General features: G+C 42.2%; 1 protein-coding gene across 2 annotated transcripts in view; it reads right to left on the reverse strand.

Annotated features, from left to right (window-relative positions):
* Rtn1 (reticulon 1) overlaps positions 1-15,571 on the reverse strand; it is a 195,956-nt gene that overhangs the window by 27,108 nt on the left and 153,277 nt on the right. Inside the window, exon 1 of one of the 2 annotated variants that reach the window (XM_050153576.1) lies at positions 1,396-1,566. The exons of the other annotated variant lie outside the window; for it this stretch is intronic. Within the exon in view, the coding sequence (XP_050009533.1) occupies positions 1,396-1,456 (61 nt within the window). The 5' untranslated portion in view covers positions 1,457-1,566. Of the gene's footprint in view, positions 1-1,395; positions 1,567-15,571 lie in introns of those variants that run through there. 2 annotated transcript variants of the gene reach the window in all.

Consider the following 15,571-nt stretch of genomic DNA (forward strand, 5'->3'; position numbering starts at 1 on the left):
CAATTTCACAGCCACTTTCTCTGTTCAACGTATGCCGTTCCATGTAGCTGTCACCGTTTTCTAAAATTATGCCCCTTGGCTGGACATTTCTTATTTATTGCCTTTTAAATTTATGGCCCACCTATTTGCTTGTGACAATCATATTTCTAATAGGCCCACAGGACTCGAAGCAGACGACTGTATTTCTTGCTATTGCCACCCAAACCAACAAACATGAACCAAAGCAAGAGTGCTTTTAATTCTGAGATTTGTGTTTTTTGTCCTTCCTTAAAAAATAAAATTCCTGCAGAAGCATGAGAGATGAAAGGAACAGCCCCTTGTCATCCCCCGCCCCCCACCCCGTGATGTATTATAAGGAGAAGATATTAGGTTAAAAGGTAAAAAGAGCTACCACTCCGAGTGTTCTTGGTCCCCGAGGATGCTGCAAACCCCTGCAGGTTCCACCGAATGCACCTTCTTCAGAACCGTATTTGTTAAATATCAAAAGACACCGCGTCTGACCAACACCCCAACTTTAGCTCCCACCATCCATTCTTGCAAATTCTCCCTTCCTCCTCCTCCTCATGCAAGGAGAGGGAGAAAATCTTAACGTAACAAAGGAGAGATGGATGTGTGAAATATGAGGCTGAATAAAAATGGCTGAAAAGCCAGCCAGGCTGGAGGGCGGCCACACCCAGTGCTAATATGGACCGCTTCTCAATAACTCTGTTAGACCAGAGGGCAGCCGCCACTGCTTTGTTATTTCCCTCCATTTATTTCACTGAAGCCCATTGTTAATAAATAAACGGCATGGGTTATTCCAATTACAGTCACAAAGACCGAAATATTTCAGAGTGAACCACCCTAATACGTAGCTGCGCCATCATAGTTTCAGGATTTGGAGAGCTGGTCTGCATTTCCAGTCTCCTTTGTGTGACCACAAATAACAAGCCTGAAATGGGTGTGTCCCTCTCTCCTAAGAATGTCCTCTCGGTTAATGGCTCTGATCTCAACCTTAGGGCAGACACAGAGGCACTGGGAAGCAGGAACAATAAGGAAGCACTTTAACTCCGCGGCTGAGAGATTAAACAAGTCCTGAATGATCAGGCCAAAAAAAAAAAAAAAAAAAAAAAAACCCTCCCGGAGGAGGCAAATGATGCATTATTTACAATACCACAATACACAAGAAAACAAAAGGGGTGAACTGGGAGGGGACAAAGGCGGCGGGGTAGGGTGGGGGGAGACAGATATCATCCGTGTCGATTTTTTACAAGAACAGGTTTACTCCCCCCCGGCAGAAAGCTCCTGGGTGTAAAGCATGCATAGGTCCCACAGGTGAAATGATGCACAATGGCCGAGTCCGGATCGCGGTTCCGCGTGCGCCGCAGGCATGCACTACCGAAATAAAGAGAATACCCTGACTTTTCCAGTTGCTCCACACACAGTCCATCTTGGTGGAATCGGCAGTGGCCTGCATGGTGCGGGCTTGGCGGGTTCGCCGTGGCTCTCCTCCAGGCGCTGAGCTTGCACTCCGTGTCGCTGCCCGGCTGCGGCGGTGGGCTCTGGTGGCCGCGCGGCTGCAGTGTGAAGCCGCACCGGGCGCGCGCGCAAGGGGCGGGTGGGAGCGCGCGGGCGCCGCAGAGCCCGGCAGCGAATCAGTGCGATCCCGGAGCAGCTCGCGCGCGCGCGCACGCGCGCGGATGCGGCGGCTCAACGGGCCCGCGGCTTGGGTTGGACAGCTTAGGGGAGCTGCCTCCGAGACTGTGGAGCGTTGATGGGGCGCGCACGCAAGCTAGATACGGGTGCGGGGGTGCGGAAGAAGGGGAGAAGGGAGGAAGGAAAAGAACACCCGTGTGGAAATGGCAGCTAAGGAGACCAGAGCTATTCCTGACCAGTGTGGTGCATATTCTAGAAATTTCTTAGAAACAAGAAACCTGTTGGCCAAGACATGTGGCAGTACAGATGTCAAGCTTACAGCATGAGGCCCACTAGTCCTCACTTTTGCTCGCCTCTCCTGTCCCCAATTCTAAAAATGTTGGACACAGATTGCTGCTCAGGATCTTCCATAGGAATGCCAAATTCTGTCCCTTGTCTGGAATATTCCACATTACCTCAAACCTTGTGAGTAAAATTGTGGCTACCATTTTGCAATTATCTGAGCAACAATTACTGGCTAGAATCTTACGGTGGTCTCAAAGAACTGTAATTTCTCCAGTGCTTGTTGAGTGAATACATGTTAGAATATGGAACTTGGAAGGCCTTAAGTGTTGTCATTGGTCTTTGACAGGGGTGATCAATTTGGGGGGCATTCAAACAGAACTCAGAGAAACAAAGGGCATTCTTTCACAAATGTCACCTTTGGAACTGGGCACAGTGGAGGAAGAGGACTGGAGTCGTGTGTGATTTGACTGAGATTTCAGGAGTCCCAGACCAAATGTCAATGTAGAAGGAACAGGTCAGGTGGCTGACTGTGTTAGTGGTATAGCCTGTCTCAGCAGTAAATGCTCTATTGGAATAAACACAAAGACCTTGGCCGACTGGATAGGCCACAGATGTGTTTTGATGAGGAAAAGGTAAGATAGCACAGAGATAGGAATGGATTGTGAGCCTTGTTTGGAATGGGGTCCATGAGGAGACAAGAGTGAAGATAGGCGATGTTCTGTCTCCGGGGTCACGGAAGGGTCGCGAAGGAAGAGTTTTGGACACCAAACCCACATTTCCTGCTTTGTTTTCCTGTGACTTAGAGTACTTCTCTTCCCCTCCCAGAGGAGTGCAGCCTTCTAGATTCTTCTCCAGTTCTCCAAAGTGGGCTAGGCAGAGTCATATTTGCATTTGAATATCCTGTATTGGCAATCCTCAGGCAGGTTGTGCTTGTAAGCATGATTTCTTCTTCATTTTTAAGAGAATATAGTCTTTAAAATGGGATCTTTGGGCTCATGCATATTCTTTTCAGAATACAAGGCTCCAATGTGACCAGTTGGGCCCCCCTGGCTCTGATTGTAGTATCTGAAGTTACACCTGCGGAATCTAAGTAATTATGGCTGCAGGGGATGATTCGGCCTTTCTGGGCAGCTGACCTCTCCTGCACAGGAAGAGGATGGGCTCTCTTCAAAGCTGATGGGGAGCACATTATAACCAAGCACTTTCCAAACTCACCTCTAGAGGGAAGTGGCCTTGTTTCTTGTTCTGTTTGTATCTCCTACCTGACTCCCCCCTCCCATTTTTTCTTCATTTCACAGCCTGCCATTGTTGGAATTAAGTTGGCAGGTAATCTGGTGATGCCCATGAGCTCACCAGCACCAAAATCTCCCTGTCTGAGGTAGACTCAGAAAGGAGTTGCCTGGAGTCTGTTACTGCCCCAGGCCACCTCTCAGTCTTTGGAGCCTGGGCCACTAGGAGGCACTGCCAGTCCAACAGAAGCCTCAGGCTTCTAGGTGATGATGCCAGCAGGTACCTTCCGTTCAGTAGAGGGACAATTGAGAAACAGCCAAGATCCAAGTGTTCTGCCACTCCCTCCCCCCCAGCCTCTCTGTATCCTGCTAATCAGAATGAATAGCAAACCTTGCTAATCTCAGCAAGAAAGCTGAGTTCAGCATCCCCTTCTCTCCCCTCTCCCCACCTCCACAAAGACCAGTGGTCGGAAGCCAGGTCTTTCTCAACCAGAGGATAAATCATGCCAAAGGCCTTGGGCTGCACTTTTTTGCTGACCACCAACCCGACTCGGGAATGCCGGTTTAGCTGAACAATCATATTTTTTCTGAATCATTTCAAGTTTGAAGAAAGCAGTCTGATGGAACACGAGAAGCCAGCAGGGTCATCGGATAGTTGAAGGTTAGGAAGGAGCCTGCCAAAGATGGGGTAGGATTGCATTGCTACTAGTGACACGGGAATTGAGAGGCTTGAGATTAATGCACAGGGAAACAGAGAAAGACTGATGGAGCGGTAGAGGAGGGGGATCACTGGCCTGGGAGCCTCAGACCCCTGCATTCACGAGACCCACATGTACTGCAGCAGTTGCTTGGCCATCAGCAATGGGCGTCTCTGGGCTCTCACGATACACAAAAAGTTCTAGCTTTACAAGTTTGCCGCTACAAAATAAGACCTTACTTCCCACAGACCTGGCAAACGGATACTTTCTTTGCTTGAATCCACATAGAATTGATTGACAGCTCTTGCCAAGTTCAAGTTTGAAATGAAAAAAAAAAAAACGGGTACAAAAGATATGTAAATTTCCTTAAGAGGTGAAAGAAAACGGAAAGCCAAAAAAAAAAAAAAAAGTTTGCTAAGAGGTGGCAGGAACTGCCGCAGCCTCCAAGCCAGTGGGGGAACAGAAGGGCTTTTTCCACAGCCTGCTCAGAACTCTCGGGTTAGGTGCTTGCCAGGAGAGGAAGCGATTGCTTTAGCTTTCAAGATGAAATCATGCATTACGCAGTCTGTTTTGAAGAGGAGCAAAATAACCAAATTCTGTAATTTCATCCGGATGGAGATAAAAGCTGGGGGCCGGTATGCCCACGTTGACTGTGTGGTGTCTGTCTCCCCATGGAAAAAGAGTACCACCTACACTGATATGTTAATTCAACAAATATTTGTTGAGCACACACTCCATGGTCACCACTAATTTCCAGAACATCCTGACCTAGAGTGTGGATGAGGACAGGTAATGATGGAAATATTAAATATAAATATACTCCTGTGGACAAATATGCCAGAAAAACGAAGCAGGCACGAAGGGGAGAGAGACTGGGGACTGTGGTGTCTGCTGTTTTTATAAGAGGGTCAGCAAGGACCGAGCTTATGAGGGGAAGTCAGAGCAGACCTTAGAGGGTAGCAAAAGGCCCTTCGCCCTCTCATTCCAGCACTCAGGAATCTCAGCAGGATACTGAACATAAGGCCAGCTGGGACTACATAGCAAGACCTGGTTTCAGGGGTAGGGAAGGACAAACAAAAGAAAAGGAGGGGGAGGGGCAAAGCGAAGGGTGGGAGGTGGGAAGAGGGGAGACAAGGAAGGAAAAGAACAGATGAGATGATGAAGATGCAGGGGAAGGAATATTCAGAGACACATTGAGGTTTTATGCCAGGATGTGGTAACTGTCAAGCCATCTCAAGCATCCTCCTAGAACATCTTGATTTTTTTCAGTGCTCTGTAAAGTGTTGTAACTGGAAGTAAAGGCACAGAAATAAAAATAGACTTCATTGTGATCAAGGAACATTACGGATTTGGCTCTATGCTATATGGAATAAGAAAATTTAAAGAGGCAGCTAGTTTGGTCCTTAACTGTTCTAACAAGGTAATGCATGGATTGTAATTGTGGAGATTTAGATAATGGATTAGCTCATAATTCAGGAAGTGTGTCTTCATGTGTTCTGGGCTATAGAATCTCTGGGAAGTAGAGACTATTACTTTGATTTCTGGATTAATTTGTTCCATTTACCCATCTATTCATCTGATTTACAAATATTTATGGAGGCCATCATAAGCGCATGTCTCTAACTACAAAGGAGCTATTCATGGGAAACTATAAATAGATGGAAGCAGTCAGATAGCTGTCTGAGTAGGAGGAGTGGATACACCAGGCAAAAAAGAGTGGAGCTTTCGGGACAGGCATCCTAGTGTAGGTGACAACCAAGCTGAGGTCCAAGAAGAAACAACACCATGGCTTTGAATGATGGGAAGTTTTCAGGCAGACAAATAAATAGGAAATGTGAATCTTAATTGTTAATTGAAGGCACATGCAAGGGTCTCTTTGTGACAAGCCTGAGAAATAGTATTGCCAGTAAAGGAGGGAAAGGTTGAAGAAGTTCAAGTAGCAAACCCACTGAAGAAGGTGAATAATAGATCCACACTGAGGATTTTACAGATAGAGGACTTCATTTCTAGCGCTTGTGAAGATCAGTCAACTCCTCAGTAGTACAAATAATCATCAATACCATGACCTCTATCATTCTGAAACTGAAAAACATCAAGGCAAGGAGATGGGAGAGAAAAGGGCATTTAGCGCGGGTGATGGGGTTAACATCTCAGGTCTAGGGTCCTGAACTCAAAGAGAGTGTTGGAAGGAGTCAGGAAGGTAGGCATGGGATGCATGGTTCTCATCAAGACAAGGAGAAAGGCTTAAAATGAAGCCCAATGAGAAAGCAGATTATGCTCTAAAACTGTTAGATCTACAGATAGTCTCCAAGGGAATGAGAAGACAATCGCTTGGCATTAATGGTCTCAGCTATCAAGGGGGCATAGTTATCATTCAGAATTCTGCATCCAGCAGTGCTGATATAGAAAGTTTCAAATACCTAAGAAACAAGAAAAGCTAGCACTCACAGAATCAGAAGGTAAACCTACCAATGTTGTGACTTCCAGAAGAATAAAACTAAGTCTAGATGGAAGAAATAAGATGCATGAGAGAATACTGATCATAAAAATGGTAATGGGACTCTCAATAAGTCATCAGGGGCTAGTTCAATACTATGTAGATTTAGCAGGATGATACTATTAGGCTCTCTCCTAGGGCCTGTGACCTGTCTAGCCTCAGGTTCTTGACCCAACAATGGTGCCATTTATGGACTTCGTCTTGGGCAGCAGGACTTCTATCCGACCAGAAAGTCATAGGTTACGTCATGATCATGCCTCCATGGCACCACTGAAGCTATCTCGCCAGGCCAGTCCTTACTGTAGCTCACAGGGCTCACAGCTGGGTGAAACCAGTGATGTCTCTCTCCCCCCTCCAGTAGCAGCACTATTGGGATGAAGCTTCCACCTTAGCATTAGCTTGATATCTCCATGTTTCACGGCTCAGGTGTGTGGTGTCTTTCGCAATAGGGTCTTACCATCAAGTTCTAGGTGACATAACAATTGTTTTGCATACAGATTAATGTATGTACTCTCAGCTTCCATCAGAGAAGCTTCTATTCACAGTAAATAACACAGAGACCCACAGTTTGGCGAAGGTACAGAAAATAAGAGCCTATGGAACGCTCAGCCTTACGGGGAATGCCTGTACTGTGTGTGTGTGTGTGTATGTGTGTGTGTGCGCGCACACACACACACCAGGGTTCAGTGGTCATTGTGCAAGAAGGAGTGGTAAGAATGCACAGGCCAGAGGTGTATACACACAAGGAAGCAGGGTCCTCTGTACACAACAGGGCAGTTGCAATATGAACTCACAGTAGTAACGGCAGCATACACAGGCACCGTGAAGGGTCAATCCAGAACAGAAGGAGAGGGTAACAGTCATGAAGTGTCACCCACTGGAGACTGTCAGCAATTGGTGGCTGCTGGGAAAGGGAGAGTTGTCTTTGGTTAGGAGCGCTACTACCAGCAGGTAAATTGCACTCCAGCAGGAGGCCACGCAAACGTGAACACATGCTCATCACAGACTTGATGAGTGAAAGGAGGGCAGAAAGATGGGGGTCGAGGGAAGGGGATAGGCCTGTGAGAAACTTGGGAGGAGGCGAATATGGTACACAATTCTCAAAGAATTAATTTAAAACAAAAACCTAGCAGTGGGGAGACAATGGCTCCGTGCTTAGGAGCACTTGCTGCTGTTTCAGAGGTCCTAGGTTCCCATTCTCCAACATGATGGCTTGCAACTGTCCAGGGGTTCTGATGGCCTCTTTAGGCCTCTATGGGGCACGACAGCATTACTTATACATGATATACACACATATATGCAGATGAACAGTCATACACATAAAATATTTTGACAAACTGTTGCTAATTAGTTTGGAGGAGGTTTTAAAAGAGAGACAAAGCTGAACCGGAGAGCACAGTAGAACAAAGGCAAGGAAAGAGATCAAGGAGAGCATCTACAGTCCTTGACTTCCTAGGGGAGGGGGAAGTATTAACTCCAGACTCTAACAAGTCAGATTTGACTATTAAGTATCTCTGAACCAACCCTATAAGGAAACTACCATAAGCTATAACTTCAAATGAACGAGATAGTTGAGTAGCAGAATCAAGCCAATCAGACAAAGAGAGACCAGGAAAGGGTCTTCTGGGCTGGAAAGCATGGGTGGAAGTGTTAAGAATGTACCAAAACATGCCGGGACAGGCTAGCTAAAAAAACCAAGAGCTATCAAGTCGATTACACAAGATGAACTGAAGGATGCTCAATGAAGAAGAGTCTAGTGCATTATTCAAATAGAAACGCCAAAAATAGAGATGGAAAAGATGCCGGCAAGTCAGGGAATCTTCACCAGCCATTTTCCCAAATTCTCTTACTAATATAGTTTGTAGGTTCTTTTGAACCTTCTATACTCATCATAGCATTTTACACAGGTTCTCGGGTTGAACTTCGGGCCTCATTCACCGCCATCGTACCAGCTCATACCCTGTCACACTAAACCAGCTAAAGCCTGCAGGAAAACAATGACTAAGCTGGAGATGAACAACTCCGTCCTTCTCCTGAATTGCAAGGAGAAGCGTTCAACATTTTTACTACTGAGTGTGACAACACTGGCTTGAAATTTTTCGCTGGGATTCACTGGATTAAGAAAATGCTACTCTAGCCCTAGTTTGCTGAACACATATTAAATTTTAGCAAGCACCTTTTCTAAAGCTACTGAAATGAGCATGTGCACGTCTCTGGTTATTCTGTGATGGAGAAATTACATGCACTGAGCTGTGAATCTCCAGTAAAACTTTTATTCCTGGACTAAATCTCATTGATTCTTTAATGTGATGGTTTTTAATGCACTGCTCAGAAAGGTTCAGTTTCCTAAATTTTCTTGTACAGTTGTAAGAAACATACTATCCTCTGCCATCACCACCACCACCACCACCACCGCATCCTCCACCTCATCCTTGTCCTTGTTTTCTTTCGGAAATACCTTTCCTTTTATTTTGCATTAAGGTCACACCAGCCTCAGCAATCAAGTTTAACAATGTCACTTTTCTGGAAGCGTCCATATAAGATGGTGTTCCTATTGTAATATTTGGAAGAATTCACCACTCAGCCCCCCTGGGTCCAGTTGACTCATACAATTCTTTAATCGGGTATGATAGGATCCTGCTTTTTAGTTTCTGATTATGGTAATTTTGGTTAGTTTTATCCATGTAAATTTGTCTATTAAAATTTTTTGTTGAAGCCGGGCGATGGTGGCACATGCCTTTAATCCCAGCACTCGGGAGGCAGAGGTAGGGGGATCTCTGTGAGTTCGAGACCAGCCTGGTCTACAGAGCTAGTTCCAGGACAGGCTCCAAAGCCACAGAGAAACCCTGTCTCGAAAAACCAAAAAAAAAAAAAAAAAAATTTGTTGAACTGAGAACATAGCACAGTGATCGGGGCTGGCCTAGTGTGTGTGAACTCACAAATTCAAGTCCCAGCACTGCAAAAGAAAAATGTCAAGTTTATTGGTGTAAATCACTCATCCCTGCCCTTTAATGTTTCCGGTAACCTAGAAAAGCCACTGTGTCAGTCCCTCGTTTGTGACATCATCACGTTTTCTCTGCTTGCCTCTTGATCGACAGGTTGGGAGTTTTTCCAGTATTACAAATTTACTTTAAATAACTAAATTCTTATTTGTTGTTCTTTCTTTATATATTTGATTTACATTTTATATTATTACTTTTATTCTAATTCTAAGGAAAGCAGGAACTGCTTGTGGTTCGTGCCATAAGGGTTTTGTATTATACAGGAAAATGCAAAGTTACATGTTCAAAATAGACTGGAATAAACTAGTGTCTTTTATTAATTAAAAGTAATAAATGAATTACTTTTATTTTAATACTTCCGTTTTACCAACCCTTTCAAATGAAAGCATATTAGTGTTTTCAGATATAAACAAAAATCTGGTATGTTTGTTTAAATCCATACAGTTTGGGCAGGAGAGATGGCCCCGCAATTAAGAACACTTGCTTCTCTTCTAGAGGAAGGAATTCTGTTCCCAGCAACTACTGGCTAAAAACTGCACTGCCTGTAACTCCGGGGGATCTGATAGCCTCCTCTGGCCTCCATGGGCACTGCACTCTATGTTCACAACCCTACCACCACCACCACCACACACACACACACACACACTCACACACACACACAAAACATAGCAAAAAAATGTTTAAAAAGAACCCATTAAACTTAAAACTACAAATTTGCCTCCAAGCACTATTTTAGATGTATACTGTATTGATGTTACTGGTAGTTCAGAACATTTTCTAGTATTCATTGTAAGATTTTTTGGTCCATCAATAAAGTACTATTATAAACAATTGGGGATTTTTCTAACTATCTTGGTAATTTTAGACTATTTGCTTTGCAATTAATACAAAATTCTTTACAACTATAACACACTGAAACATTTTACAATTTTCCTTATATCTTGAATATGCTCAATTTTAATATAGACGTCAAACCCACTTGAAAGACTGTGTATTTAGGCTCCACAAATGGCAGTCAAGTTACATTGATTAATCACAGAATTAATCTATCCTACTCAATTTTTTCAATAAGACATTAAAAGAAGTGTGCTACAACCAATTTTGATGTTGTTTTGTCTTTAGATTTTTAAAATCTATAACCTTTGCTTTATATATTTTATATTTTATAAAATATATATTATATATTTTATAACATATAACCATGTTGTTGAGAATTTATAAATTCAAGCCTATCATGTCTTACTGATTAATTTATTTTTCATGTCTCCAGCAAAATCTTTGACCAAAAGTCTAGTATAGCTGGTAGTGACATACACAATATTTTTCTTCTGATTCGTGTGGCAAAACTTATTCCATTCTTTGCTTCCAAACCTGTTACCATAAACAGCATAGTCTCGAGCCATGCTTTTAATCTGGGCTAGTTATCTTTGTAAAAATTTTAATTTGTGTGTTAAATCATTGATATTTCTGAACCTTCATCTCCCTACTTCCTTCTTTTTCATTATACCCATTTAATTCACTTCTTCCTTTATCATCTCTAAATAATATCAAATGTGTTTTTGTTCATTCCTTCATTCCTCTAATAGTTTTGCAAGATTATATTTATTATATTATATATTTATTTTATTTTTATATTATATATTTATTATATTATAGATTATTTTATTTCATAAATAAATCTTTTCAAAAAGATTTATTATTCATGTGTATGTGTGGGTGCAGTGCTCACAGAAATAGGAGCTGAAGTTAGAGACAGCTGTGAGATGCTGGATGAAGGTGCTGGAATTTGAATTCAGGTCTTCTGCAGGAGCAGCAAGTACTCTTAACTGCTGAACCACTTCTCAGCTGTTATGCATATAACGATCAACAAATTACATAAAATCAATCAATAAAAATTTAACAGTATTTCTTCCATCTACACTAACAGATCTCCATCTGGGAGCCTTTATTTCAGTCCAAAGAACTTTCTTTTCAATTTCTTTTAATTTAGGTCACGACAATCAATTATCTCAGATTTTGGTCCGATTTCTTTATTTAACTCCCATTTATGATTGCTGTTTTATTGGGCAAAGATGTTTTCAGCAGCACAGTTTCCTTGAGGCAGCTTCAAACTTTCAGTCTTAGATGAGGAGAACCTGTGCTTGGTTCCCAGCACCCACATGATGGTTCACAACCCCATTACTCCATTTCTCAGGGATCTACTACCTTCATCTCATCTCTGCCCAGCATGCACATGGTATATGTCTACACACATATGCACATGGAACACACACATATATGCAGGCAAAATATTTCCACATAAATAAATCTAATTTAAAAAGTTTAAAATTTCAAAAAAAAAGTTTAAAATTTCATTTCTGATGGCATCTGGTCTTTGTACTTCCAGTTGAAAAGTCAAGTGTGATTTCTTGTTGCTTCATGTGGACAAGTTCTGACCGCTAAAATGATTTTATTTTCAGCTTTTTTTTCCACTTGTTTATGAAATTTTTTGATTTCTTTGGGTTCTACTGAGCCTTAAATATGCAGATAAGTGACTTTTAACCAGCTTTGAAGGAAACATTCTTAATGTTGGAAGGGTCAATCTTGGTGTTTACGCGACAGGACTGAACATCACTACGGAAAAGATCTCTAGGTGTATCTGTGAGATTTTTTTCATTAGGTTAGTTAGGGATGTCTGGACACTGCAAATGTAGAATATTTCTATTGCTGTGACAAAATGTACCCTGCTGGAAGGGACTGAGCCTCAGAACTGTGAGCCATAGTACACTCCTCTCCTGTAAGTTGCTTTAATCAATTAGCAATGGAACAGGCAATGCATGTGCGTGTCTTCCTTCATTCCTTCTGACCCATTTGCTCTCCTCTCTTCTGTAAACCCAGTGGTTGATGTTAGACCACCTGAAACTGTTTCAAGCATATCATCTACTTTGTTTATGTTTTCATGTCTTTGTTCCTTTTTAGTCATTCCTTTGGGCAATTTCTGTGCCTGGGTTCACTGTTTCTGTACCCTATTGTTCAATATTTTGTTAAATGTTTAGTTGTGATTTCAGAAATTTTATTACTCCTAGAAATTTAAGCTCTGAAGACAAAAATTTTCACCTTTTTAAATCTATTTTCTTTCACCTATCTATAATCTATTATAGTTTTTTAAAAAATCTTCTATTTGTTGTCTATAATATGTGGCTCATCTCTGTCTACTTATACAATCTCTCTCTCTTTGCTTGAACATTGTCATATGTTTTTGCCTCTTGCATGACTACATATACTTTATAGTATGATAAACATCGTGTGTATAAAACAGTCCTAAAGAGAAATGATGATGTTAGTCTTCAGAAAAAGTTATCTTTCTCTTTTAGTCAATTGGATAAGTTGTTGATCAAGTTCAGAAACTGAATTGAATCATTGTGCGTCTCAGGGTTTTTTGTTTGTTTGTTTGTTTGTTTTGTTTTGAAACAGGGTCTCAGGTATCCCAGACTGGCCTGCAAATTTCCATGTCACTAAGTACCCAAGTGTCTTAGTTGGGGTTTCTATTGCTGTGATGAAACACCACAACCAAAGCATCTCTTATAAAGGAAAACATTTAACTGGGGCTTGCTTACAGATTCAGAAATGAGTTCATTATCACTATGGCCAGGAGTGCAGAGGCAGACAAGTAGGCATGGTGTTGGAGCAGTAACTGAGAGCTTTACATCCTGATCCATGAGTGCAGGCAGAGAGGGAGATGGGGGGGTGAAGAGAAAGAGAGAGAGAGAGAGAGAGAGAGAGAGAGAGAGAGAGAGAGAGAGAGAGACTAGGAAAGACTAGGAGAGACTAGGCCTAGTATAGGCTTTTGAAATCTCAAAGCTCACTCCCAGTGGTATACCTCCTCCAACAAGGCCACACCTCCTAATCAATCCTAAACAGTTCACCAAATGGGAGTCAAGCATTCAAACCACTGTACCAAAGATGGCTTGAAACTTTTGATTCTCCTGTCTCCTGGGTTTCAGTTTTAATTGGATGCTACCCATCTCTGGTTTCTGTTGCCTTGTGAATGACTTTATGATATGATTATTTTTGGGTCATCATTCTAGTAACACACAAACATTTGTTTCCAATCTATAGTAATCACAAGCTCCCAGTCTTATATGCTACTCCAGTACATATCACGTGCCATTCAGAGCTCCTCAAGATTCCTGAGTTGTATCAACACCTTACAGAAGCTTCACAAGGGCTCTCTCACTCTGAGCAGTCCTTTATATAGGCCACTATATTAGCTACTTTCCTGTGGCTGAGATTAAACACTATGACCAAGGCAACTTATAGAAGGGTGTATTTGGGCTTATGGCATCAGAAGGATAGGATTTCATCATGGCAGGAAGTATGTCAGCAGGTGGCAGGCATAAGCAGGAAGCTGAGTGCTCACTTCCTCAATGGCAAGCACAAAGCAGAAAGAACAACCTGGAAGTGGCTTGAGGATTTTCTCTCAAAGCCTGTTTCCAGTGACATACTTCCCTCATCAAAGTCACACCACTGAATCCTCCCAAAATAGCGCCATCTGCTGGGGACTAAACTTTCAAATGTCTGGGGCTATGGGGACATTTCTCATTCAAGCCACTACAGTCTAATATTTAGTTGGTACCTGCATTTGATATTTGTTCCCACAGAAGAAAGTGATCAATGGCACCTCTTTACCTGGGAGTATCTCTCTTACGTATTGAACTTTAGTTGGTCTCAGAGTCATTAGCTCTCAAGTTGCCTAGTGTCTTTACAAAAGTTACTGTGTCCTTCATTTGCTCATGTCCCTAGTTGTTATAGAAGGAATATATGACATACTGCCAGTTACCCCACCTAGAGATGAGGTCTGCATTTTAAAACACCAAACAATAAGCATTCAAAGTAATTGCTTAATTAAGGAAAATCTAATTGGAAATTTAATTTTTTAAGAAAACATTGAAATGTCACATGGTGTAAAACTAAAGCAGTATTTCGTTAGAGATTATGTCATTAAATGTATGTGTCAGACAAGAAAACAAGTAGGAAATTAATAAGTTAAATGGAAAACATTAGCAGTAGAAAAAGTAAATGTACACAAGGATGCAGAAGAAAATCAGAACAATAATAATGGCAGGAACTCAATGAAATACAAAGTAATAGAACAGGGCTAGAAGCTTGGAGAGCAAATCTGTCTAGCGTCCTGTAAAATGCTGAACAAATGGAAGCCCAGAATTCTTCTTAGGTCTGTAAACAAACTCCAGCAAAGGTTGCTCTCAGATTAGAGAGGCTGATGGGCAATCTTAAAATCCAAAACTAAGTAAAAAATAGATAAATCAAATTCTTCAGAATAAGCCCCAAGCCCTTAAGACGATGTAGATGATAGATAAATACTTGAAAAAAAAAATCTCCTCTGATTCCTCATAGAAGGACATTTCAAAATAGAAAGCAGACCTATCAGGATGGTCCAACACAACTAGACTGGCATCATCAAATAAATGCTGGCAACAGGGACTCTCATTTTCTGATGAAAATACAAAACAGTACATTGACTTGGGAGACAACTGGGCAGTTCCCCGCCCATTAGAGCAGCTTTCCATAGAGTCAGCAGTTGTGATCTCTGACATTGGCCCAAGGGATGAAAACGGTGCGCACCCCAAACCCTGCACGCGGGTATTTAGAGCGGTTTCATTTTCAACTGCTCACACTTAGAACCTAGTGAGTTATTTTTCACCAGAAGGATGAGCTGGTCTGTCTAAGCAATGGAGCATTCTTCAATGCTAAAAAGAAAGGACCTCTTAAGTCATGAAAAGACATGGAGGTTAATTGCATATTAATGAGTGAAAGAGGTCCATCTTTTCTAGTGTAGGATTCCAACCACATGGCATTCTCAACACCAAAATACAATACAAGAGTCAAGGATCAGTGGCTGCCAGAGATCTGAGGCAGGAGGATGAGTAGACGGTGCCCTCAGTACTTGGAGTACTCTGTATGGGGCTATGTCATACAATAAGACTGTAACTTTGTCCCAAACCACAGAATGTATGTACATACAGCACAAGAGTGACTCCCTGTGTGGACTGGGGACTCTGAGTGGTGATGATGAGCTAGCATGGGTTCATCAACCTAACAACTGTACCTCTCTGGGAGGGGCTGCTGTAAACAGGAAGACTATATCTGCTCCCCGCAGGGGGCAGAGAGGGACATTCTGTATTTTACTTTGGTGTGTGTATTGGGAGAGAAGCTAAAACTGCTTTA

This window comes from Alexandromys fortis, unplaced genomic scaffold (assembly GCF_014885135.2).
Source record: "Alexandromys fortis isolate MF-2015 unplaced genomic scaffold, M_Fortis_MF-2015_v1.1 scaffold_82, whole genome shotgun sequence".
NCBI lineage: Eukaryota > Metazoa > Chordata > Mammalia > Rodentia > Cricetidae > Alexandromys > Alexandromys fortis.